The 26,922-nt window shown below is 40.7% G+C and overlaps 1 protein-coding gene across 1 annotated transcript in view; it reads right to left on the bottom strand.

Annotated features, from left to right (window-relative positions):
- Window positions 1-26,922, bottom strand: part of LOC126416428 (probable methyltransferase-like protein 25) — a 66,177-nt gene that overhangs the window by 15,894 nt on the left and 23,361 nt on the right. The window contains exon 2 of the mRNA XM_050084187.1: window positions 22,455-23,042. Within this exon, the coding sequence (XP_049940144.1) occupies window positions 22,455-23,042 (588 nt within the window). The remainder of the gene's footprint in view (window positions 1-22,454; window positions 23,043-26,922) is intronic.

Genomic DNA, 26,922 nt, shown 5'->3' with positions numbered 1-26,922 from the left:
TCCACTTTACCACCATGAACTAGAGAGACAGTTACCCAACCATTACCATGTGCACTAGTATCAGCATTAGTAAGTGTAAAATTCAGTATGCATCCACAAACCACTGAAGGACCATGAAGAAAAACTTGCGCACCTACTCCGTTCTTCGTAGTAATAGATACATCCGCAATAGCTTTATAAACTGTAAGGCGCGAACGCCTTCTCCTCCTAAAATAATGCGGCTTAACTAGTCTGTGTGTAAACGACCCATCCCAAGTCATCCAGATACTGATTCACCAACACACACAGACATCTCAGAGAGGGGGAACCATGGCAATGGGGGGAGCTGTGCTCTCATCTTTGATTATATATGTATACAAACATTCATTTGTCTACAATAATTGTAAAATAAAGATTACTGGTGACTGTATGTTCTATTACAGACACTAAAATGCATTATCTCCTTTCCTTATCTCCTCCATGTATATTTTTTATTTTTTTAAAATTCACTTATTTATGCTTTTAGTGCATGGTTATGCACTAGGCGTAGCGTAACCTTGAGCGGGACTTAGTGTCTGGCGCACTTTCTCAGTGTGACCTTGAGCGGGACTTAGTCTCTGGCGCGCATTCTTTAACACCTGGGGGGCCGGGGCCTCTAGTTTTACTAGGCCCCAGCCATGCTTTAACTCCCACCCAGGAGCGCATGACCGTGTGTTAACATGCCTCTGCAATGCCCGTGCGACGTGTTTCTTGTCACTGATGGTGCGCAGTGCTCCTGTGTATAAGTCACTGAAAGCAATAGAGATTGACTTGGCTGGTCAATTCAATAAGCAGCAGCTCATGGGTGGTCCAAATGTTTTTCGTGGACTCCAAATGCAGTTATCGTGTGATGTTTCTGCTGTGTTTGGTGGGCAGTACGTGGCTGACATTGGCTGTCATATGGGGCAAGCATTCTGATTATGGTGGCCTTGAAGCTTTCCCTGATGCAAACATCTTGGCTTGGAACACTTTGAGTGTAACTGAGTCTACAGGACTGCTTGCTAAGGTTCCCTATGAGACCAACAGACACTAACATCTCAGAGGAGGGAACCATGACAATGGTTTTTATATGTAAAGCTGTTGATAATGTATCGATTACTATGAAGAGCGGAGTAGGTGCGCAAGTTATTCTTCATGGTCCTTCAGTGTTTTGTGGGTGCATACTGAATTTTACACTTACTAATGCTAATACTAGTGCACATGGTAATGGTTGAGTAACTGTGGCTCTAGTTCGCGGTGGTAATGTGGAGACTGTGTCAGGGCTGAAGACTTTTAACAGCTTTGAAGTTATTGCTTATCGTACATTTCAGATATGTGAAGTGTATAACAGAGATCGTGGTTCATCTTACTATATGTCCACAATGCCATTGGTTCTTAGGACAAGGAATCGTCATAAAGTAAATGAATCAGAGTCTGTGACTGTGTGGGTTATAGGTGCACTGAATTGTTAACACTCAAGCTATTGTAACACTCAGGATGGAGCCCTACACAATGCCATTCTCTTGGATTCACAGGGAGCTGAGTAATGTTACAACTCTACCCAAAAACATCTGATAGGATAAAAACTGACAAAATAAGTACGGAGCCTCAAAAGCCCGAATCGTGTAGGGTAAGTAAAATGTGATAGTGCCAAGTGTGTCTCATGCCTTATGTAGGTAAAAAAATTACTGCAATGAGGTATTGGCATTTAGAAAAGTCTGTCAGATTGCTGTTTAGAACGTAATTAGGTCGTTGGTCATGGATTATCCCTCGTGCAAACCACACTAATAGGGGACAAAAGGACTCATATTTTGAGAATCAAGCATAACAACTGGACAATCATCCTTCCAAGCAGTTTGCACAGCACATTGGTGAAGCTAATATGTTGGTAGCTTTTGATGGACATTGGGTTTTGCCTGGTTTAAGGACTGGGACAGTGATACTATCTTGATATTGCATACGGAAAACATGTTCTGGCCAAATACAATTGAAGGTCCTGAGTAGATGGAGTCTGAATAACATTCAGATGATGGACACCTAATTATGAATCTAATCAGGGTCTGTGGCTGTATTGTGAGACAAGTCAGAAGCCTGATGTAGTTCCCAGTCAGTGGAGGTTCATTATAGAATTCAGTGTGTGTGTGTGTGCGTGGGGGGGGGGGGGGGGGGGCGGCAGACTCAACAGCATGTTTATTAGTGCCCTTATGAATATTAGTGTAGAACAGTTGTGGGAAGACCATCAAAAATGTGTTAAAATGTGTAGGAAGCAATCTGATATAAAATTGTACGCATTCTCTCCTAAACTCAACCAGACTCATGCTAACTTACATCCTGTTTAAAAGGTCGGATGTTCCGTCAATTAAAACTAATGTAAGAAATGAGCAGAACTAAAACAGATAGACTGGACCATGCAGTTGACAAATTATTTACAAAAAATAGGATGAGCCAGTCACCCTGACAACACATTAAGTGCTTCTCCCTAAAATTTTAGGGAACAAATTGGACATTTCACAAAACCTTAAAACACATACCACATTCATCTCATTGTCAGTTAAATTAGAGAGCAAATCTGTCAGCAAATAAGCTGGTGCATTCTTGTTTTAATATAAAATACAGTCTACTAAAATGTGATGCACCATGTTCTGCGCACCACAACTGCCACATGCTGGAACGAGAAACCTTGACTGCTTTATCTAGTGCGTGTAAGTATTGTAGTGAGTAAAGGACACTCAGCGAGTTGTAATAGATGAGGTTGGTTGGCTGGTTGGTTGATTTGGGGGAGGGGGGGGGGGGGAGGGGACGAAACAGCAAGGTCATCGATCCCATCGGATTAGGGAAGGATGGGGAAGGAAACTGGCCGTGCTCTTTCACAGGAACCATCCTGGCATTTACCTGAAGCGATTTAGGGACATCATGGGAAACTTAAATGAGGATGGTCCGTTGTGGGTTTGAACTGTCATCCTCCTGAATGCAAGTCCAGTGTGCAACAGATAAGGAATTTAACATTTGCAACCCATCTCATCTCATCTTCTTCAGCACCCAAAAGATCATGTATGACACTGCGTCTAAGTCAGTGAAGTCTTGAGGCAATCGGATCTTGATAACACGATCAGGGAAAACAATGGGGCAACCATTGGAGTCCTCCTGTTTAGATTCATTTGTGACTACAGCTATACAAGTGTGATGCTCATTTAAAATGTCATAAAATATTGTATTTAAACAGATGCAAGAGGCAGTCTCTCCCATATCGCAATAAACCTAAAATTACTCTGGGCGCCTGCAATAACCAGGATGGCAGTCGGTTAAATCCCTGGATTTGGTTTGTACTTGACCACACCAAGTAACATCAGCACATGCTTCACACTGGTCCCAAATGGCCCAACGGCTCAAGGATGATGGGAGAAAAGGAATTCCAAAGTTGGGCGAGCAACTGTATGGCATGCTTGTGAATTTGTTGGAGCAGTGAGGAACTTCCATGCTTGACGTACTGTGAGGAGTTGTCGTTGGATGGCGAGCTATCGTTCCCGAGTCTCAGCACAGCAGTGATTGGGTATAGCCTAATCCTCTCATAATGGATAGCATCAATAATCTTCATGTACAGACATCTATTGGTCTATATATACAATGTGCAATCTCACACAAGCCCCATAAAACTGGAGAATATTTGCCCTGTTTGCTCCTAAAGATTTGTGGCTTAGGCATTTTAAAATATTAAGTCCCTTCTGGGACCTTGCCTGCAGGTCCTTTACATGTGTTAACTATGACAGACAGGAATAAAAAATGAGTCCTTAAAATGTAGAATATGATATGCAAGTCAGGTAAAATAAAAACATGACAAGAATGCTTACAATTAACACACATAAAAATATCTGCAGAAAATCTAAAACCCGTCTTTACTGTCGACTCCTCTAACATTTTAACTGCAAGTTTTGATGATGTATCACTGTTGTAGTATTGGAAGAGGAACAGATAAATAAAAATTGACTACAAATAAGCAGCACTGCACAGGACTCCTTACCATACACATTATATTGTTAATGGCTCTGAAGAAAGAGTACAACACTTTCCTGAGGAGCACCATTCTCCTACTGAACATTATCTGACAGCACATCGCCAACTCGAAACCTGGAAATGCATTTTGATAAGAAGGAGCCAATGAATATGGGGAGGTGGTCATGAAAGCTCCATTGACGGAGCTGTCTGACGATATCAATGCCTGGTTGACATCAAGAATATCCCAAAACATAGCTGTTTATGTAGAAAGGTCTGCTCGATAGCCACCTCTGGTGGCGTCAGGTTGTTGAAAGTGGATCGATATCTTCAGAATCCACATGGAGAGCAGCTACGAAGCTGTCTGGTCTCTAACATTCAGACCAGATGATGATTGACCACTCACTCACAGATCTTTCCCACACAATGGCAATGCAATGGTAACTATTAGGGCACATTTGGTCCTTTCCTACTTTGAGGTTAGGTATCAAAACTGCATCCACTACGAGTTGGGAAATTGCCATGTCCATCATATCTAATTAAAAACTATAAGAATGAAAATAACCAATTACTGAGAATACAATGTAAACAGATAGATAAAAAATCTACTCACCAAGTGGTGGCAGGAGAACAGCACACAAAAAGGTTTAACTTTTACAAGCTTTCAGAGCCGGTGGCCCCTTCTTCTGGCAAAGGAGTTGACAGGGAGGAAGAGGGCTGAAGGAAAAGGACTAGAGATATTAAAGGAAAGGGGAACAGTTCAGAAAAGTCACCCAGAATCCCAGGTCAGGGGAGATTTACCGGACAGGATGAGAAGGAAAGACTGATTGTTGGGGTCTGCACCTGAGAGCTTAAAGGTGGAAGATGGTAACACACAAGACAGAGATTACTACTAAAACATAGTGTATGAGTTAATAATAGTGAAAATCTAAGTGCATTCTATGTAAGAAAGGTGGGAGGGCAGATGGCGAAAAATAGACAGGTCAGAAAATGAAAGATGTAGAAAATTGAAATGGAGCGAGGAAAGGAGTAGTTACTGTGAAGAGATGCCGATATTGAAGGGATTAATGTACATTTAGGTCAAGTGAGTGGGAAGAACCAAGGACATTTTGTAGCACTAGTTCATACCTGTGGAGTTCTGAGAAACTGATGTCTGGAGAAAGAACCCAGATGGCGTATGTGCTGAAACAGGCACTAAGTCGTAGAGCATGCTTTGCAGCAGGATATTGTGTGTTGCCAGTATACACCCTCTGCCTATGCCCATTCATTTTGATTGGTAACTTGGTGGTAGACATGCCAATGTAAAAAGCTGAACAGTGCTTATATAACAGTTGGTTATGATGTGCTGTTTCGTTGGTGGCACTCCCTTTGACAGTATATGTTCTGCCAGTTACAGGGTTGGAATAGATGGTGGTAGAGGAGTGCATAGGACCAGTCTTGAAGTGGGGACAGTCACAGGGGTGAGAGCCATAGGATAGGAAGATGGGTGCAGAAGGAGCACAGGGTCTGACAAGGATATTGTGGAGATTTGGAGGGTGATGAAACACTATTCTAGGTGTGGTGGGCAAAATCTCAAACAGAATGAATCTCATTTCAGGGCATGATTTTAGGAAGTCAAGGTCTTGTTGAAGTAGTTGACTAACACATTCAAGATCTGGATAATACTGGGTGACAATTGGTGATCTTCAAAGTTGTTTTTTGGAGGGTTCAACAGTACCAGGATTGGATGTGATGGCCTAGGAAATCTGGTTTTGAACTAGGCTGGTGGGTCATTACATCCATTGAAGGCTGAGGTGAGAGTGGTGGTGTATCGTTGTAAAGAGTCTGCTTCTGAACAAATACATTTGCCTCGAATGCCAAGGCTGTACGGAGAGAATATTTGATGTGGAAAGGATGGCAACTGTAAGTGCTATTGTTTGTTAGTAGGGTTAATGTGAACAGAAGTGTGTAGCCGGCCTTCGGTGAGGATGAGATCAACATGGAGGAAAGTGAAATGGGATTCAGAATAGGACCATGTGAAATTTAATTGGAATAAGTTATTTAGAGATTCCAGGAATTTTAAAATGTCAGCCTGAACACTTATGGATCCCAGGAAAGCTCCCTCCAAACTACCCATGAAAAGGTTAGCTTAGGGAGGAGCCATCTTGGTTCCCACAGCCATTTCCATGATCTGCTTGTGTAACGGGCATTCAAAAAGAAACGAGCTGGAGTTTGGAATGTGCAAACCGGTGACAGGAGGGTAATATCGTGGCGTGTGTGACAAGGTGTGGTTCCCAACAGAGCGTGGAAGTTCACAGCCCATCGCTAGAGGGCACGCATGCATGTCACGTGACTGCACAGAGCTAGCAGCAGCATGCATCAATCGTCCAACACTGCCAGTCGCAATGCAAACAGTGACATGGAGGCGTCAACAGAAGAGCAAAGAGGTGCTGTTTGTTTTCTGACAGCAGAAGGAGTAGGAAGAATGAACATTAATCGACAAATGTCACAAGTGTACAGCAAACATTGCATGTCCCTTGCAAGGGTCAAGGCATGGCACAAGTGCTTCAGGGAAGGACGGGTGCCGTCAGCCAACGATGCACGGTCTGGAGCACCACACTGCATTACTGATAACGTTGCCCAGCTGGTGGATGCACTCATTACCCAGGACTGCCGAGCAACAGTGAAAGCCTTAGCCCCATGGTTGGATTGAGTGTTGGAAGTGTTCACACCATCGTGAAGGAAAGACTACACATGCGCAAAGTGTGTGCCCCACAGTCTTCAACAACACCAGGAAGCATGTCAAATGGCCCACTGTCTTGCTCCTCTGCAGCACTATACTCAGGAAGGGAATGCGTTCCTGGCATGAGTGGTGGCTTGAGATGAGTCATGGTGTCATCACTTCAAACCACAATAAAAACGAGTCTCCATTGGAAGCATCCAGGGTCACCACCACCAAAAAATGCCAAGACCATCCACTTGAGTGCAGGAAAGGTTATGCTGATGTTCTTCTTTGCCCAAGATGGCCCCCTTCTGATTCACTTCCTGCAGCAGGGGACAACAGTGGATACCCAGTGTTATCACAAACCTTGACCAACCTTCACCAAGCAATCAAATCAAAACAACCAAGCAATCTCACCCTTAGGGTCATTCTGCTCCATGACAATGCAAAGCCTTGTACGTCCAACACAGTGGCAGCACCCCTGCAGAAATTCAAATGGGAGGTTCTCGGCCACCCTACATACAGTCTCGACCTCTCTCCCTGTGATTATGCCATTTTTGGTCCCATTAAAAAGGCTCTGAGGGGCAAACAATTCACCTCAGACGACGACGTCCAGTTGGATGTGTGGAACTGGTTAATATCACAGCCCGCCTAATTTTATGAGACAGCCATTCACTGCCTTGTGTCACAGTGGGACAAGTGTCCCAACAGCTTAGGTCAATAATTCTAACTTATAGGTACTGGTTTCTGTGATTATGCCTCCAGCTCATTTCTTTTTGGATGCCCCTTATGTGTCTGCCCCTCAAAGGTGAAGTAATTGTTGGAACGAATTAAATTAATTAAGGTGAGCAAGAAGGATGTCATAGGTTTGGAATCAGGTGGACATTGACTGAAGAAATGTCCCGCAGCAGACAGACCATGACGTGGGGGATGTTGGTATAGAGGGAGATGGCATCAATGATGACAAACAAGGTGTGTGGTGGGAACAGGATGGGCACAGATTTCAGATGATCTAGGACAATGGTTGGTCTCTTTAATGTAGGAGGGAAGTCTTTGTAGTAAGGGTTGTAGTGCTGATCAACTAAGGCAGGTATATGTTCGGTGGTTGCTTTTAAGCCAGCAGCTACAGGACGACCAGGACGATTGCGTTTGTAGATCTTAGCAAGATGGTAAAAGGTGGGGGTGTGTGGTTTGGGTGGGGTGGGGTAAGAAATTCTGTGGATTGAGGTGTAAGCCTTGTGTGGGGCTTGAGGTTTTTAGGAAGGACTACAGGTCAGTTAGAATCACAGGGATGGGATTTTGATGGTAGATGATGAAAGTAGAGGTGTCAAACAGCTGGCGTACACTTTTACTAACATACTCCTGTCGGTAAAGTACCACAGTGCTAGATCCTTTGTCTGGTGGGAGGGTAATGATGGAGTCACCAGCTTCACTGGATATTATTACCCAAACAGTAGTGTGTTCTCCTGCCACTGCTTGGTGAGTAGATTTTTTTATCTATCCATTTACATTAAACAAACTGTCCATTCACATGAATGGACACAGGCAGACAGTGTTTGTTGGTAATGAGGATCACCCTGTGGCTAAACATGCCTTGGTGCACGGCCAGCACATCTTGGCACAGTGTTACACCGTCCGGGTTATCTGGATACTTCCCACTAACACCAACCTGTCAGAACTCCGGAGATGGGAACTTGCCCCTCAGTATATCCTCTCTTCTCGTTATCCGCCAGGCCTCAACCTCCGCTAATTTCAAGTTGCCGCCGCTCGTACCTCACCTGTCTTTCAACAACATCTTTGCCTCTGTACTTCTGCCTCGACTGACATCTCTGCCGAAACTCTTTGCCTTTACAAATGTCTGCTTGTGTCTGTGTATGTGCAGTTGGATATGGGTGTGTGTGCGAGTGTATACCTGTCCTTTTTTTCCCCCTAAGGTAAGTCTTTCTGCTCCCGGGATTGGAATGACTCCTTACCCTCTCCCTTAAAACCCACATCCTTTCGTCTTTCCCTCTCCTTCCCTCTTTCCTGATGAAGCAACCATTGGTTGCGAAAGCTTGAATTTTGTGTGTATGTTTGTGTTTGTTTGTATGTCTATCGACCTGCCAGCACTTTCGTTTGGTAAGTCACACCATCTTTGTTTTTAGATATATTTTTCCCACGTGGAATGTTTCCCTCTATTATATCCATTTACATTATAAATACTACAAGAGGATTTCCTTCTGAGACTGTTTGCAAGTTTTGCAGCATGATGCATCAGCTTTGGTCATACCCAGCCATAGTACCAAACAGTGCCCAATCGACAGTGCCAGATCCACCTCCCACATGGAGAAATGACAAGGAAGTCTATCTCAACTATCTCCACATTGGCACAACAGTGGAAGAATGCCAGATCCTAGCTGGCAGTGGTAGTAGTCATCACAAAATGCTCTGCTGTTGTCTGTGTGATGTCTCCAGGCATCAGTAACACTATTTGGAGACAGCACTGTTGCAAGTGGTAAACAACTGAATTTAGCAGAACTCCTCCTGACAGCTTCCCATACTTACATAGAATAAATGGAGCAATTGATAGAGTCCAGGAACGTGTGCCATGGCCTTTTCTCGCTTTCCTTGATTATGTGTCAAGCCTTGGTTATCACCACTTGAGAGGCTGTGAGGTTGGGTGGCACTTAAACCATCACAGAGCTGCAGAGCTGCACGCCTGACCCAGATTGTTGAGTGACATTTCTCATTTCACAAAGGTACAGGTTGTCTTCTAAGATGATCTAAGGACTTTGGAACAAATAAGTCGGTGACATGGTGGTATCGCTCACATGATGATGTCCATCAATTCCTGAACACTTCCACAGTGTTCAAACACAGCCATCTGGCTGAACTGTGTCCAGTTAGCTCTGCTGCTTATCCAACTAGGTGGCCTTCTTTCAAGTGTTGTTCCATCTGGTAGGTGGTCACTGGAATGAAGGTCATCATCAGTAACATTCCACTGAACAAAATCTGCATGGGCTGTGGAACAGAATGAGAGTTTATGGCTGAGGAGCAACACTGAAATGAGTGGGTGTGCCCATACTGAAGATGCACAGCTCTTGAGACATTATGAGGTGCTCTACAATTCAACACCTGGGACAAGTAGAGTGGGAGCCCCATAATACATTATGGGTACTGAAGTCTCTCAGTACGAGAAATGGTCAGGGGAGTTGGTCAGTAAGATCTGTGAGAGGCTCAGAATCTGTCGCATCTTGTTGAAGTAAATACAGTGATTTTCTGACCCATATGGACTTCAATTGCTTGTGGATCAGTAAGCAAAAATAGAGCAGATGAACGGTGTGTGTTACTGATGAACACAGCTGCCCCTCCTTTGTCCCTGTCCCCAGTCAGGCCATCCTTGCAGTGGAGGTATAGTCCAAGAGCTAGTAACTCTAAAATTTGTTTCTTGTAAGCACACAAACAGGGGACACTCTTGTGCTGGGAGTTTCAGTTTTTCAACATGTGTCCTGAGTGTCCTTAGTCTGCCTGTGGCAGCCTTCCAATGACATTTCGCATTTCTTTTGTTGTATCCCTTAGTAATAGGGCTTGGACCAATAAACTCCAAATGTGGCACACAGGATGCTCACATCCTACCTCCCTCCCAATGCAGCCGGCCCTGCACAGAGGCTCAGTCTGGGGGCTAGACTTCATAGTCCATTGCCTCCAAATCAGAATTAGCAGAACCATCAGATAGAATAAGATCTACATGGTCTGATGGTTTACGAGCTGTCTTTTTCTGGTACTGATGCTTCCTTTTAGGCTTGGCTGGTAGAGGAGACCTTGAAGAAATGATCATGGCAGTGGCAGTGAGAATGCTGACCTGATTACTGGAGTCCGCCTATCATGGTGCCGGAAGCTCTACAATGTCAGCAACCGTCGCCTTTTCCGATGTTTGGTGAGAGGGGAGCACTGCATACTAACACCACTTTTGCCATTACACTTACAAATGCAGATATTAGTGCTAACACTATTAACCTCCATTTGTTTAGAGGAATCACCTTTCACCTTTCTGAATAGCTTTTTGTGTTCCTACACTGCCCCCCCCCCCCCCCCCGTTTTTTTTTTTTTTTTTTTTTTTTTTTTTTTTTTTTTTTTGCGAGGAAGACAGAGAGGGCAATCCCCAGAGAAATTAACATTTAGGAGGGGAAGAGCAAACAACTCCTTCATGAATGACCTTACCAACCACACTGGCTGCAAGTGGCTTCTCCCATACATGCTAGAGCAAAGCTTCCAAGGCATTGGCATTTAAAACAGCACATTGGATTGGGCATACAATGCCTCACAGTTAAGTGAAGGAAATTTGCCTTGATATGGTCTGGGCATGTTGTGCTACTGAACCCAAGAATGAAGGAGTCTGATTTAACCAGATTTCCATCCACCCTTTTTATCCCATTTTGCACATTAGTCGCACCTTTCTGAGCCCACTCACATTCAAACTCTTCTTTGAGAATATTGATAATATCTCTGCACAACTCATCATTGCTATAGTTCAAGGCCTCAGGCATTAGCTGTCTGGAGGTTTGTTGATTATTGGAAACCAGATATTTCTCCCAAAAGCGTCTCATTCCTCAATCACTTTACAGATTGTAAAGTGCCAGCAGCAGTGCCTTGTAAACCCTTTTTTATGTGACAAAGTAAACATTCTCAAAGCTGCCTTCTTTCCTTTTAATTACTAAAAACACACACTGTCTAACAGCAAGTGTTCTTGTACTATAAACTGAACTGCTGAGAATAATCCTTGTATCAGGACGACTGGCAACACAAGCCCTCTTGTTGGGCTGGGCACTGATATCCACCAGAAGTACACCCATTCAGGTTGGAGATGGCTTGTGTAAGTTCAAGGATTCCATCTCGGTCCCACAAGCTGCTAGGGAAAAATAAGGGTCCATTTCACCTGAACAGTCATGTGTCTCATCGGCATGCAGCACATCTCAAGACTTTACTTTTTTTTTTTTTTAGGCTTATACCATCCTTACAATATGGACAGTTAAGCCACGATCCTCATTCCCTGTTACAGAGGATGATTTATTGAAAATATCACGGACATGAAGAGCATTACCCCCACATATAATTTGGCATCAAGGAAGGGGGGTGAAGGATAGACAGAAGTCTATAATTCTCGTTTATGAATATGAAGGGTTACTGGGTAAGAAGAGGATGCTGATGTGTTTGCAAAAGTGGGTCATAAGGTGTTCTACAAGAACTGATGCATCGGTGAAAATACCACCACAATGAAGAGACCAAGAACAGTTTCGATCTTTGTAGCCCAGAAGACTATAGAGCTTGACCCATATCTGGGATGAAGAAGCATATGTTTCCAAGAAGAACACATTGTACTACCAGCAGCCCTTCTCACCGTGTTTAATTAGGTAGCAAGAATTAGCAGGAAGCTGCTTGAAAGTAAGAAGGATGGTCTTCACTTGAAATGCTGCAGAGTATTTAGACATCCTGAATATGTTCTCAATGACTTTGGTCCATCATTGCAGTGTCTGTCAGTGGATGGGGTATGTAAAAAGAGGATTACAGTGCTGGTGATTGTGTCAGAGATGCCTCCCACGTCGGTGATGAGATCTGACAGCGGATGAGGTTGACAGCAGAAATATACAACTAACAGTTAACTCATCAAAGAGCCGAGCGTGATATTTGCGCCATCGGGCAGTGACGAGGAAGTGACAGGATCACCGGAAAGTTGTCACGGTCACAAAGATCATTATGTAGTGAAGCCACGAGATTGGGGGGAAGAGATCGTCAGGTTGATAGGCGAAAAGGTGCCATGGACAGCAGTTAAGTGGGTAGGGCTACCATCATAAAGGAGGCATGTATTAAGAACAGAAAGAAGCTAGTCAATTAGAAGGCCTCTACTAGAACACTGAAATCCCCAAGAAGGAGAAAAGGGTGAGAGTTGTTGGCTTAAGAGGGGTCATCTCAAGATGAGTCAATGCCCCGCCTCAAGGCAAATAAATGGTAACAAATGAACATCACACTGCTACTCCTTCCAACATGGTAAGAGGGAAACTCGCTCACTGACAGCATCTGTGTGAACCAATGTACAGTCCCCTTCAGGTGCTCTGTAGGGGTCAGTGCAGTTCCAACAGCCCTCTTCTTCTTAGGTTTTCAACCATAAGGTTGGTTAGCAGCAGTTCACTATGCATTTCTCTCTTCAGCCTTCACCTTGAGTGTTATAGATAGTGCAGCTTCCAGTATCTAGTTGATGTATTCTAATCTTGATCTGCCTCTTGTATTTTTCCATTCTACCACCCCTTTAATAATATTTTTATAACAACATTGTGAGTAAGCAGAGAGGGCTGACCCATGTGTCCCTCCTGTGCTCACTTACCTTCAGGAGACAAGGCTATCCTTCCTCCACTCTGGGAAGCACCTCTTTGTTTGATAGCTTGTCTTCCCAGTACATCTTGAGCATTCTGGGGTAGTATCGAATCCCAAAGGCTGTTCTTTTATATTTTTCTGCTTGTCTGAGTCTTCATGTTCACTTTTGTGTAGCAGCTCACTCCAAACATCTTTACGAGGTTTTTCCTGAGGTGTTTGTCTATGCTGCTAGCTGTGAAAAGGTTTCTTCTCCTATTCAAAGTAGCTTTCTACTGGTGGATCAGCTTGCAATATTCTTCCTTGACCTGCTATCTGATGTAATTTTACTTGCTTGGCAGGCAAAGCATTCAACTGTCTCCAGTCATTCATTGTCAAGTGAGCATTGGGCAATGGAGTTTTTTCTGCTTACCACTACGATCAATGTTTTACCTTTTTTAATTTTCATATTATAGGAGGAGCGAGGGAGGTTTCCATCTGGGTCACTATTGCTTCTAATTGTTTAATTGTTCTGCATCTTCATTCACTTAATCATCCAATAGAGTTGGTTAGCACAATTGTGGGACTGGAGATGGTGGTCATTCCAGCAATTGACATAAACAAGTGGTAACACACATGGTGGATTTTCAGGATGTGTCTGGCTAAAGTCTCTCCAAATTGAGCTGTAAGTACGCTGGGAAGACATATCCCAAAAATATGGCATTTAAAACACTGCATTGGTGATAGGAAAACAACTTCACATCACAGTGGTAACAAATGATTTTGACCTCTTCTGGGAGTAAATATCACTCTAAAATGAGGATGAATGTACCTGTGTCTTCTTGTTGTCTGGCAGGCCTCAATGTATATGACATACCAAGAGGACCCCTCACCTTTCCAAGGGTATGCGTACTTCGTCGTCTGTCTGCTGGGTTAGGCCCTGGTGAAAAATTAATCCCTGCATGTTATCAAGGTTCTTAAGGGTCGTGATGGTAACATGTACACCACCACATTGTTTGCAAGAGAGTAATGCCAGAACTGGATAGGATTTGCAGAAAAGAGTCGGTCATTCCATCTCAAGAGATCATGGGCCTCCTCTTCCTTGAGCTTCAATTTTCCTGTAATTTGCTGTGTGTGTGTGTGTGTGTGTGTGTGTGTGTGTGTGTGTGTGTGTGTGTAGACTAATCCTAAAAATGAATCTATGCAAAATTTTAAATCTTGAGCCTGAAAATGAACAAAACTGATGTTTGAAGCTATTTTTATTTTCTTACATTTTATGGCCTTCATTGGACCACTCTAGCCAACTTTAGACAAAGAATTTTTCAGTTTCCTGTCAGCCCAGTACTTCTTCATTCTCTCGGATCTCATCCTTCTTTCTTCATCGGAAATGACCCTTCCTATTGTCTTTTGTTGATTCTCATTTGCAGTCTCATTTGTTTGTCTGTGAGTTTTCTGACTTTGACAGTTTTGTCTTAGGGCTTCCAATGTAGTCTGTAGCTCATCCATATCTTCCTTCATTTCTGTAATCCATGTAATGTTGCACTTACTATTCCAGAATTTTCCTATTACTCTCCTGATGATCCTGTTCTCTGGTGTTCTGATTAGATGTCCAAAAAATGAAATGCGTTTTTCCTTGATTGTACTCATTACCAGTTCTATTTCCTTGTAGACTGTTTCATTTGTAGCTACTCCCCAGTGTCCAGTGAAGCTCTTTTATTACAAGACAAAAACAAGTAGGAAACTCTTACTTTCAGGTCCTGGGTAACTTTTGCCTATGAATCAGAAAAGTACTGTGTGACAGAATATAAAGCATTTTGTGAACCAGCATGATGCATTAAAGTGACTCAAAAAACCTGCAGAGAAAAATTCACAGATTTTTTTGACCCTCTTTGGGGTCAGATATCTAAGGAAGAAAAAATGCAAAGGAACTATAGCTTGGCATATTTGTTGACAATGCCTGGGACATGATTCTGTTAGCATATTTATGTGCTTAGCCAATCATTTTCAATTATACTTGATCACAAACAAGACATCAAATTTATAATTACAATAAATGAGCAAAATTTAGATATAAATATGGCACACAAGTATCATTTCAGAAATTTTTCTTTCCAGCACCAGTGCAAAGAACACAACATCCTGCACTAGCAACATCCTGTTGGATCTCAGGGTTATTTCACCAAATGGACCAAATATGAGCTGGGACTCCAGCAAATGTCATGTTCAATATGTTATGAGTGCAACACGGTACCCATTGCTGAACCCCTAACTTCGAGACAAGCCAGAATGACAACTGGTAGGTTAATGTTGGTGTTCCAGCTAACCATAAAAACCATAGAAATTTGATGACTCAACCAGTTCAAAACCATTAGCTGAGTCAGTTTCTGTTCCTATGCTAGTAGTGAGCATGTATGGTTGCAATGGCAAGTTATCAATCTTTGCTTATCCTGTTACATATAGATGGCCATGTTTGCTGGTTTCTTCACTGAGGTTCCAAAGCCTCAGTTGCGTTTCTAGCCTTCATTCTCAAGCCGTGTTTGTTGGTTTCTTCATCAAGGTTCCAAAGCCTCATTTGGGCTTCTCACCTTGGTTCCCTAGATGTGTTTGTTGGTTTCTTCATGGAGATTGCAAAGCTTCAGTTGGTTTTTTTGTCACAGTTCCCAAGCCAATCTATGGGTACCTTCATGTTTGTTCCCAACCCTGTGCTATTTAAAATTACTGCTTCATGGAATTAAATTTTTCTTCAATACTGTTCAATATGGCTTCTGGAAAATTATACTGATCTCCTGCTCCAGTTGCTGAAGGTGCTGCAATTTTCATGATAACGGAGTGTTCAGGAATCCAACATTTATCTTCTCTTTCAGGCCAATAGAATGACCAAGGTGGACCAAAAGTGACCACAGCATCGCGTCTTCAATATCACCTTCACGTTACCAATCCACCAGTGATTGTCGTAGATGCAGGCATCGTATTGGCCTGGAATAAGGCTTAAAACTGACACAAAAGCCACACTGGTGTCAGCTGATTGATAAATAAAGGTCAAAAAAGAATTTGTATCACTTGAAATCTGACTAACATGAACATTGGTTCAAATCCATTGGTAAAAATTGGCAATTTTTGTAAGATCCGGCTAAATTATGGCCATTTTCAAATTATTCTTCCTGTAACTTTCTATCGTGATATATTTCTTGACATCAGTTTGCCAATCACCACTGTTGCCTGACCTGGCACTGTGCGAATAGCAAGCTGTACCATCTTGTGATGGTAGCATACTGTGCACGATTTTTGTTGAAGTTCAATCTTGCTTTTCATCCCTTTGCTGAATCAATGCTAAGGTACAAAAAGATGTTTCCAGTAGAGAAAAGTGTGCTCTTTCCAGTGATGCTGGAAAGAACTTCTGTAGTGACCTCTTTGCAGTATTTGTTCTTGAACTTAGCTCACTTTCTGCAGTTTTATATTTGGCACATTGTTACTATGATCCACAAAAATTGCTTAGTCAGGAAGTGTATTGACAGAGTCCTCCCCATGTTCTGTTAATATATATGCCAAGTTGTAGTTCTTTCGCATTTTTTCTTCCAGAGATATATGACTTCAAAGAAGGCTAAAAAAATCAAATTATTTTTGTCTGCAGGTTTTTTTGGGGTATTTAGATGCATTATACTGGCTCACAAAGTGTTTTACACACTGATACACTGTCTTCTTCTGATTCAGGGTCAAAAGTTGTGTAGGATCTGAAAACAAGAGATACTGGTTGTTGTTCCCTTGTATTAAGAAATGTTCAAACAATGGGGTTTGCTCATTTTCACCACATTCTTGTCGAAGAGCTTCTCAGATATAGGGCCACAGATTCCAACATATTGGGTATTACGAGCTAAAATTTTGCATGAGTTCATTTCCATGGTACATCTGAACTCATGGTAAGTTAACAAAATCAGAAATGGAAGAGTGGGAAACTTCTGAAAAATGTGGTCACTTGGGTTGGAATGATCCAGTTATCCAAATATGTTTTCAACGTTCTCCATAAAAAACATTAGTTTAGTAGAGGGAAAGGACCCACCATCTGTTCAGGTGCAAACCAGAAACTGAGGAGGATGAGTTTAGGCCCTGGTGGTCCAGCAAACAAGAAAAGAATCAAATTTCTGTGATATGTCAGCACATTAAGAAGACAATTACTTGCACAGCGGCTAGCAAGCACCTGGCCACACAAATAATGAATTTGACCATTATTATTCCAGAAGTATCAGTATTCTGAAAATATGTGTTGATTTAATATGTTTACATTGCTTGTATGTAAACAATGTCACTCACACAATGTTGATACAATTATATTAATGACATTTTTAGAACAGCACATACTATTCTGCTGTAGCTTGCAACTTGTGTCTATATTTCTGCTTCTCAGTTGTGGACAGCATTGTTCACGAAATAGCACATATTGTGAAAAAAATTGCGCTCTTTTATGTCTTTTGAAGTACTGAAGTGCATTTATGTCATTCACCTGTACAGGTATATGCTTAGGATGATACAGGTGAGACCGTTCCATTATAGTACAAACTATGGATTTAAAATTAGGAAATAAGTTTCATCTTGGTGATTTGCAAGGAAATAAAGTTCCGAGTTTTACATTTCATTAATAGAGGGGACATTAAATTTGAGAGTTCCACCACAGTTGAATAAGGATGAGGAAGGAATAATGATGTGGCCTAATCAATGTGATCCACCTGGCAATCAACTTATGTAGGGAACTCATGGAAAACATAAATTAGCCCAGAATATGAACTATTTTGGGTAAAATCTTCTGGGTGGCTAAGACATATTACTCCTTTTTAGAATTTTCCAAAACCCAACATTTCAGCCCTTCTGTTGGACTCTTTCTAGGGAGTCTTTTGGTCTTCTTGAGTGACTGATCACAATCAAAAACCAGTGTTGCATTTACTTATAAAAGATGTTATTTGAAAATTTTGCTGAAGGAGTGGAGTTATTGCGTGATATTATTCAGGCTTCTTTCAATAGTGGGCCATTGCTACAGAGTAGGTTCTGACAGCTAGTAGAGAAAAAGAGTGGGAATGTTAGCACAACACTATTGTTGTCATGCCACTGTGATGGCTACCTGAGAGTTGTTTATATTTCTTCCATGCAATGGCTGGGCAGTGGGAAGCCATGCGGAAGGAAACAGCCTACAATACACCTCTTGCAGTCGACTCACCCCTCTCCCAATAATACGCCAATGTCCAGGCTGCACACCTCCCACTTAGGTCAAAAAGTAAAACAAATAAAAAAATCCATTGGTAGGATACTGGGAAGATGCTGTCAATTTACAAAGGAGATATGTACAAAATACTAGTGCAACCCATCCTAGAATTTTTGCCCAATGTGTGGGACTGACGCCCATGGGACTAACAGATATACAGAACTTATGCAAAGAAGGGCAGTATAAATGGTCATTGGTTTGTTTGACTCAAGAGAGCGCACCACGGAAATGCTGGAAAACCGGAAGATACTTGAAGATAGATGCCAACTACAATGCAAAAGCCTATTTACAATGTTACAAGAACAGTACTAAGTGAGGAATCTAGGAATACACTACAGCCTGCAACCTTTCACTTGCATAGGGACTGCAAAGATGAGATTAGAATAATTACTGTGCACACAGATGCATTTAAATAGTCATTATTCCTGTGTTATGTGACGAAGCAAGCTGGGATAATTTTAATCCCCTTCTTGTTTTTCCATCTGCCTCCTTAAATTCATTTTGTTACTTTTAACTATTTACCGTTAACATATGTGAATATAATCTACATATTCATAAAAGAGAAAGACTGGCCCTTAGTTTTAAAGAATATAAAACCAGATCTAATTTTGTGCTTAGTTTTAGGTATGTAATTGATTTTCTAATTTATTTTGACTATTCCTAGTTGGTATCTTTCAGTATAGGGTGAAATCAGTAATTGTTTCGTAACTTAAATTCTATTGTTGATGTATAAACAAATATAAATTCTGTACTAATTACAAACATTTGAAGGAACAACTAATAGTATTACTAAACAATTTATTTGGCTCTATTTCAAAACATGTTAGCAAAGTCAGCCCTCAATTAATTCCAAAGTAATTAAGAGTTTTGTCCAAAGTACTGTTTGCATACTCATATTTGTTTATTTCATGATTTAAACAAATAATTTGGCCTAACTCTTGCAGTAGAAGAAACTGTTGAAAAGAATCAATGTTTCAATGTATTCAGTTAATTTAATGAGTTAAGTTTTAATTATTATTTCTGTAAATTAAACATCAAACAATGTGAAGTTTCAGTACCTATTATTGTGAGGATGCCTAAGGGCCTGATTTTTGGTCACGAAACAGTCAATCCATAGCTGAGTTTCAGACGAGAAATCTGTGTTGGTTAGAGCAACAACAAAGCTTCAACTTAACAGTGAAATAAGTGTTACACCGATAGACTGTGTGTTAAAACACTGACAGTGTCTGCTCCATACATACTTTTCTATTCTTCAAGAACTGTGAACTTTGTGGATAGGTTTTACTGCTTGTAGATGTTCAATAGCAAACTATTGTAGCAGTATGTGGAGGTTTACCTGCAAACTATTAATGAGGCTTATCGAAAGTGTGTATTGGCCAAATAACTGTGTATTATTGGGGGGTTGTGAACAGTGAAAGTAAAAGAGAGTGTAATGCAACTGTGCACCTGTCGGCTACATTATCTTCATTAGTCAGTGTCGGAATTACAAATCCCATTTTTCAGCCAGTGTAGCAACGCAGGACATCGACACCGAGGGCAATCAATGAAGAGATAAACAGAGAAGGTGGAACTGCTACAGGTACATATACAAATGGAACAGGAAGACACCCTAAGATGTGGTACAATGTGAAGTGGCCTCTGCCATGAAATTCACAGTGATTTGCAGGATATAGATATAGACCTGTTTGCAATCTTTGCCTGCTCCCCCACTCTACAATTTTAATCCCTACCTCCTTGACTGACTGCACCTCTCTCCTCCTCCATTTCTATTATCAAATGAGTTTCTTGGTGCCCTAGAATATGACACTTCAGCTTGTCTCTCCTTTTAGTCAAACAGTGCAATAAATTTCTTTTCTCCCCAGTTCAATAACACTGCCTAAAATAGCAATGAAATACAAATTCAAACTTCTTTCATGAAAACCTTTTTTAAAGTCATAAGACAGCCTTCTTACAGTCCTATTTGATATGGATCTCACACACTAGAACAATATTCTAGAACAGGTTTCATGAGTGATTTGTAAGTGGTCTCCTTTGTAGACTGATTGCACTTCCCCAGTATTCTACCAATAAACCAAAGTCTGACTGAGCCCTTGTGATCATTCCATTTCATATCCCTACAAAGTGTTACACCTAGGTATTTGTATGAGTTGGCCAATTCCAACAGTGACGCATTGATATTGTAGCCATAGGATACTACATTTTTTCATTTTGTGAAGTTCACAATTTTACATTTTTGGACATTTTAAGCAATTTGCCAATCTTTGCACCACTTTGAAATCTTATCAAGATCTGATGATATTTATGCAGCTTCTTGGATCGCTTCCACTATCCTGTGCTTCACTAACTATTTGTCTCTAGCATGGAGCATGGATACAATTCACCAACAGTCTTTTCTAATTTTTTTTTTTTTTTTCATTTGGTTCACAGTGAGCTTTGTTATTTACCTTGGAATGTTGTACATTATCCAGATTTGAATTATTTGTCATTATATGCTTTATCATTACATGGATACTATAATGACAGTTAGTTAGTGGATATTTTATACTAGAGTGACAGTAATTAAAAACTTTCACTGCAACACTGTGCAGTCATTTCTGTGGTAAAGGCAACCTTAATGTGGAATAATGAATATCTTTTTCCTTCTGGTATTGTAACTATGTATACTGTTGTTTCTTTTGAACTGTAGGGGATTATTTACAAAAAGTGTAACAATGGAATAAATATACTGTGATACAGTAGTAAGAATGTCCATCTCCGCAAACAGATGTCTACAAGATGATAGTGGGTGAGAACCACATGCCACGCGGGATTAGCCGAGCGGTCTAAGGCACTGCAGTCATGGACTGTGCAGCTGGTCCCGGCAGATGTTCGAGTCCTCCCTCGGGCATGGGTGTGTGTGTTGGTCCTTAGGATAATTTAGGTTAAGTAGTGTGTAAGCTTAGGGACTGATGACCTTAGCAGTTAAGTCCCATAAGATTTCACACACATTTGAACATTTGAGAACCACACATTATTCCTACAGCAAGGTTTTTACCAATGAAGACTTTCTTTTTTTAAAGTGAGTTACGCCTGGACATATTCCATATGATACTACTGAATGAAAATATACAAAATATGTCAACTTACTGATTTGCCTCTCCCCAAGATCTGTGATGATTCTAAGTGCAAATGTGGCCGAACTAAGCTGTTTTATAAGTTCCATCCAATTTATTATTTCCTCATCATATGATGTGTTACACTTATCATTGTGTAGTACTCCTAGGTATGCAGAATTGAATATGTGGAGTCTTTTTAAAATGGAGAGTGAGCCCATTCACAGAAAAATAGACAATGACAGTTTTAAGAACTTTGTTACCATTTCTTCTGTTATTGTATGTATGATTAGATTGATTACAATACTGGTGTCATATGCAAAAAGAACTAACTTTGCATGTTGTGTATTAGACAGGAGATCATTTACATGCATAGGGAACAGTAGTGGGTCTAAGACTGAGCCTTGGAGAACCCCATACGCGATTTCTGTCCCATCAGAACTATGCCCCTGGACTATCTTAGTTGAATTACTAAGTACAACTTTCTGAATTGTTTTGGTTAGACATTACATTATACATTGGTTGGCATACCATCCCTCCTATGTAATTTTTGTGAATATTTCACTGAAATTATAAGTTCTTATTGTACTTTGACTGCCAAAATGTCACTTGCAGTTCCCTACTGAAAAGGTTCTAGCATTTCAGTTACTAATCAAAAATGTTCTTTCCACCATAATTTCTGCTTTTAGTAACAGACTAACAGACTGGCAAAGTGCTTTCACTAAAATCCTTACTGGTACTGCAGGACTGGGCCTTTTTTGAAAAAAAAGAGAGAGAGACACAAAAGTACAGAGGAAAAGTAAAACACATAAATGTGATATTAAGATCAAAGGAAAAAGAACTCTATTAGCACCAGAAAAACTCCTCAGAACCACAAGTGTTGATGGGCAACTACTGCACAGATAGTTTTCTGGAGAAAATTTACTCTTACAATATCATGCCTTCTGTTTATAATGTCTTCTGAAATATACTGGAGACACTTAGTCCATGTGAAAAACTGACTCTTGAAAACTGAGGCTTAATTGTGTATTTCCTACTAGGCAATGAAATGGTGTGTATACTGATCTTTCCTCTACACCCTTTTGTAAGTTTAAAATTATAGCATTCCATCATTAATCAGAACATACAAATATACCTCTCTTTTTACTAAGATCCTTTGCACACACTGCGCTGACAGCATCCTGGCATTGCGCCCCAGAACAAATTTTTTTCTTATCAAATACTGGCTCAATGGAAACCCATGGTACAGTTTGTGTTCGCTATCACACAAAAGTCTTTTTGGAAATGGATTTTCACAAAAGTGTTCCTCAAGAAGATGATAACAGCAACCAACATTGCACACTGCACTTACATTATTCTCCCTTACAAACAACTGTAGGCAAGCAGGTGCCAGATTACCACAAGTGTGCAGCCCTGTTAAAAGAATATTACTGCAAGAATCATAGCTACCAAAATGTTCTGTCACAAGGGCAGCTAAATCACTTTCTTCAGAGATATATGCTGTTGCTCGCTTGTACAAAGCAAATACACCCTCACTGGACTCAAGATTTTCAGTCTCACTCAGTTGCTGATTTTGAGAAGTTGAAGCATCAGCTTGCATCTTAGCTTTCCAATGCTTTCCATGACGAATCTGAGTCTTCTCTGTTTGAGGCTTCTCCAGTTTTATTAACGCTGGTCTCCAAGCTTTCTGTAAGATCAGTTCAGAGTAATTACTTTTATATCGAGAATAAATTCAAAATATGATGGTCAACAATAAAACTAACATAGTATTAATGTTGAAAATCAGCTGTGAAGCTACAAAACAAACATGAGCATGTTATTTCTTGACCGAACAAGAACAGTGGAAAAAATAATAATGAAATGGATAGCACAGAATAAAGACAACATGTCACAGATGAGGAAGAATTTAAATTTAAAATCTGAAAGGCAAATATGCAGACTGACTTGATAAATAATAATGATGGAACATAACCACTTATTTTTGAGATGGTATGTTTCACTACATACAGGGTTGCCCCTGCAGGAATGGTCAGTGTTCAGGGATATGACAGGAATGACCATTAGAAGCAAAAATGTCAAGTAAATGGTCTAAAATGCATACTTTAAGAGCTATGAGCACTTCATCGTCTTTGATACTGTGAAACAAACCTCTTCTACTACAAGCTCTTTGCTTTCCATATTTTTGGAGGATGTAGTATGTGCTAAAACAAGGGAAAAGGTCCAAAAAACTTAGGCCCTAAACAGCATACCTTAAAAGATATGAGCACTTGTCTATCTTTGCTACTGTGAAAATATATCTCTTCTATCGAACAAGTGGTTATAACTCGTAAGGTATGCATTTTACGGTCCATGTTTACTAGGCTATTTGGTTCAAATGATGGTTCCTATCATATTCCAGAAATTGACAGTTTCTTCTGGGACACACTGTAAATTCACATGAAAGGTAATGATAAATTTCTGACTTTTGAACAATATATGTTCTTCAACACAGATGCAACACTGCATTAACTAATAATTAACTCTACTGCTTCCTCATCCATATAGCAGTTAGGTTGAATTCTACCCCTGACTCGGTTCCAATTTCAACTTGCTGCAGTTGCTAAATGAAAGTCGAGTGTGGCTGAAGTGAAGTAGTGTTTTCAAGGGTATTATAAATATGGACAGACACAAGTACGAGCAATGCTGCACCATCAAATTTGTGTACAGCTTGGTGGAATTGTTAGACCAGTATAGCACTCTGGTTACAAGGACAGAAACTGTCACACAGCAAATCTAATAGCCAAAGGCACTGATCAATATATATAATCATTCTGGAAAATAATCAAAACTTCATGGAGATAACCACCGAATGGTATGTGAAACTGTAAAATTGAAGCTCTTTCAGCTGTTGTTGTTGTTGTGGTCTTTAGTCCTGAGACTGGTTTGATGCAGCTCTCCATGCAACTCTATCCTGTGCAAGCTTCTTCATCTCCCAGTACCTACTGCAGCCTGCATCCTTCTGAATCTACTTAGTGTACTCATCTCTTGGTCTCACTCTACGATTTCTACCCTCCACGCTGCCCTCCAATACTAAATTGGTGATCTCTCCATGTCTCAGAACATCTCCTACCAACCAATCCCTTCTTCTAGTTAAGTTGTGCCACAAGCTCCTCTTATCCCCAATTCTATTCAATACCTCCTCATTAGTTATGTGATCTACCCATCTAATCTTCAGCATTCTTCTGTAGCACCACATTTCGAAAGCTTCTACTCTCTTCTTGTCCAAACTATTTATCGTCCATGTTTCACTTCCATACATGGCTACACTCCATACAAATACTTTCAGAAATGACTTCCTGACACTTAAATCAATACTTGATGTTAACAAATTTCTCTTCTTCAGAAACGCTTTCCTTGCCATTGCCAGTCTACATTTTATATCCTCTCTACTTCGACCATCATCAGTTATTCTGCTCCCCAAATAGCAAGACTCCTTTAATACTTTCAGTGTCTCATTTCCTAATCTAATTCCCTCAGCATTACCCGACTTAATTCGACTACATTCCATTATCCTAGTTTTGCTTTTGTTGATGTTCATCTTATATCCTCCTTTCAAGACACTATCCATTCCGTTCAACTGCTCTTCCAAGTCCTTTGCTGTCTCTGACAGAATTACAATGTCATCGGTGACCCTCAAAATTTTTATTTCTTCTCCATGGATTTTAACACCTACTCCGAACTTTTCTTTTGTTTCCTTTATTGCTTGCTCAATATACAGATTGAATAACATCGGGGATAGGCTACAACCCTGTCTCACTCCCTTCCCAACCACTGCTTCCCTTTCGTGTCCCTCGACTCTTATAACTCCCATCTGCTTTCTGCACAAATTGTAAATAGCCTTTCGCTCTCTGTATTTTACCCCTGCCACCTTCAGAATTTGAAAGAGAGTATTCCAATCAACATTGTCAAAAGCTTTCTCTAAGTCTACAAATGCTAGAAACGTAGGTTTGCCTTTCCTTAATCTTTCTTCTAAGATAAGTATTAGGGTCAGTATTACCTCACGTGTTCCAACATTTCTACGGAATCCAAACCAATCTTCCCCGATGTTGGCTTCTACCAGTTTTTCCATTTGTCTCTACAGAGAGAGGACAATGCATATTTCGCCTGTTTCATACATCTTGCTCACCAGATGGTAGAGTTTCGTCAGGACTTGCTCTCCCAAGGCCATCAGTGGAGTTCTAATGGAATGTTGTCTACTCCGGGGGCCTTGTTTCGAATCAGGTCTTTCAGTGCTCTGTCAAACTCTTCACACAATATCATATCTCCCATTTCATCTTCATCTACATCCTCTTCCATTTCCATAATATTGTCCTCAAGTACATTGCCCTTGTATAGGCCCTCTATATACTCCTTCCACCTTTCTGCTTTCCCTTCTTTGCTTAGAACTGGGTTTCCATCTGAGCTCTTGATATTCATGCAAGTGGTTCTCATTTCTCCAAAGGTCTCTTTAATTTTCCTGTAGGCAGTATCTATCTTACCCCTAGTGAGATAAGCCTCTACATCCTTACATTTGCCCTCTAGCCATCCCTGCTTAGCCATTTTGCACTTCCTGTCGATCTCATTTTTCAGACGTTTGTATTCCTTTTTGCCTGCTTCATTTACTGCATTTTCATATTTTCTCCTTTCATCAATTAAATTCAGTATTTCTTCTGTTACCCAAGGGTTTCTACTAGCCCTCGTCTTTTTACCTATTTGATCCTCTGCTGCCTTCACTATTTCATCCCTCAAAGCTACCCATTCACCTTCTACTGTATTTCTTTCCCCCATTCCCGTCAGTTGTTCCCTTATGCTCTCCCTGAAACTCTGTACAACCTCTGGTTCTTTCAATTTATCCAGGTCCCATCTCCTTAAATTCCCACCTTTTTGCAGTTTCTTCAGTTTTAATCTACAGATCATAACCAATAAATTGTGGTCAGAGTCCACATCTGCCTCTGGAAATGTCTTACAACTTAAAACCTGGTTCCTAAATCTCTGTCTTACCATTATATAATCTATCTGAAACCTGTCAGTATCTCCAGGGTTCTTCCATGTATACAACCTTCTTTCATGAATCTTAAACCAAGTGTTAGCTATGATTAAGTTATGCTCTGCGCAGAATTCTACCAGGTCGCTTCTTCTTTCAATTCTTAGCCCCAAGCCATATTCACCTACTATGTTTCCTTCTCTCCCCTTTTCCTACTCTCGAATTCCAGTCACCCATCACTATTAAATTTTCATCTCCCTTCACTACCTGAATAATTTCTTTTATCTCATCATACATTTCATCAATTTCTTCTCTTTCACTATACTGTTGAAAATTATAACAGATTAGATTGGACGCCACTGGTGTGCAACTCAAGATGATTGCAGAATACGTCAATACTGTCATTCACATAATTTCTTACATAAACAGAGTCTGTGTGCTCCATTTCTTCCACATTCTTTGTGTGGCTAAAATGTGACATCAATATTTGTATCTTGATTGTTTTCCACACTCTAACAGAAAAAGGGCATGAAGAGATAATTAATGGAATTCTAATGCACAACTT

This window comes from Schistocerca serialis, chromosome 1 (genome assembly GCF_023864345.2).
Source record: "Schistocerca serialis cubense isolate TAMUIC-IGC-003099 chromosome 1, iqSchSeri2.2, whole genome shotgun sequence".
NCBI classification, from domain to species: domain Eukaryota; kingdom Metazoa; phylum Arthropoda; class Insecta; order Orthoptera; family Acrididae; genus Schistocerca; species Schistocerca serialis.
This window is presented reverse-complemented; position numbering and strand designations above follow the sequence as displayed.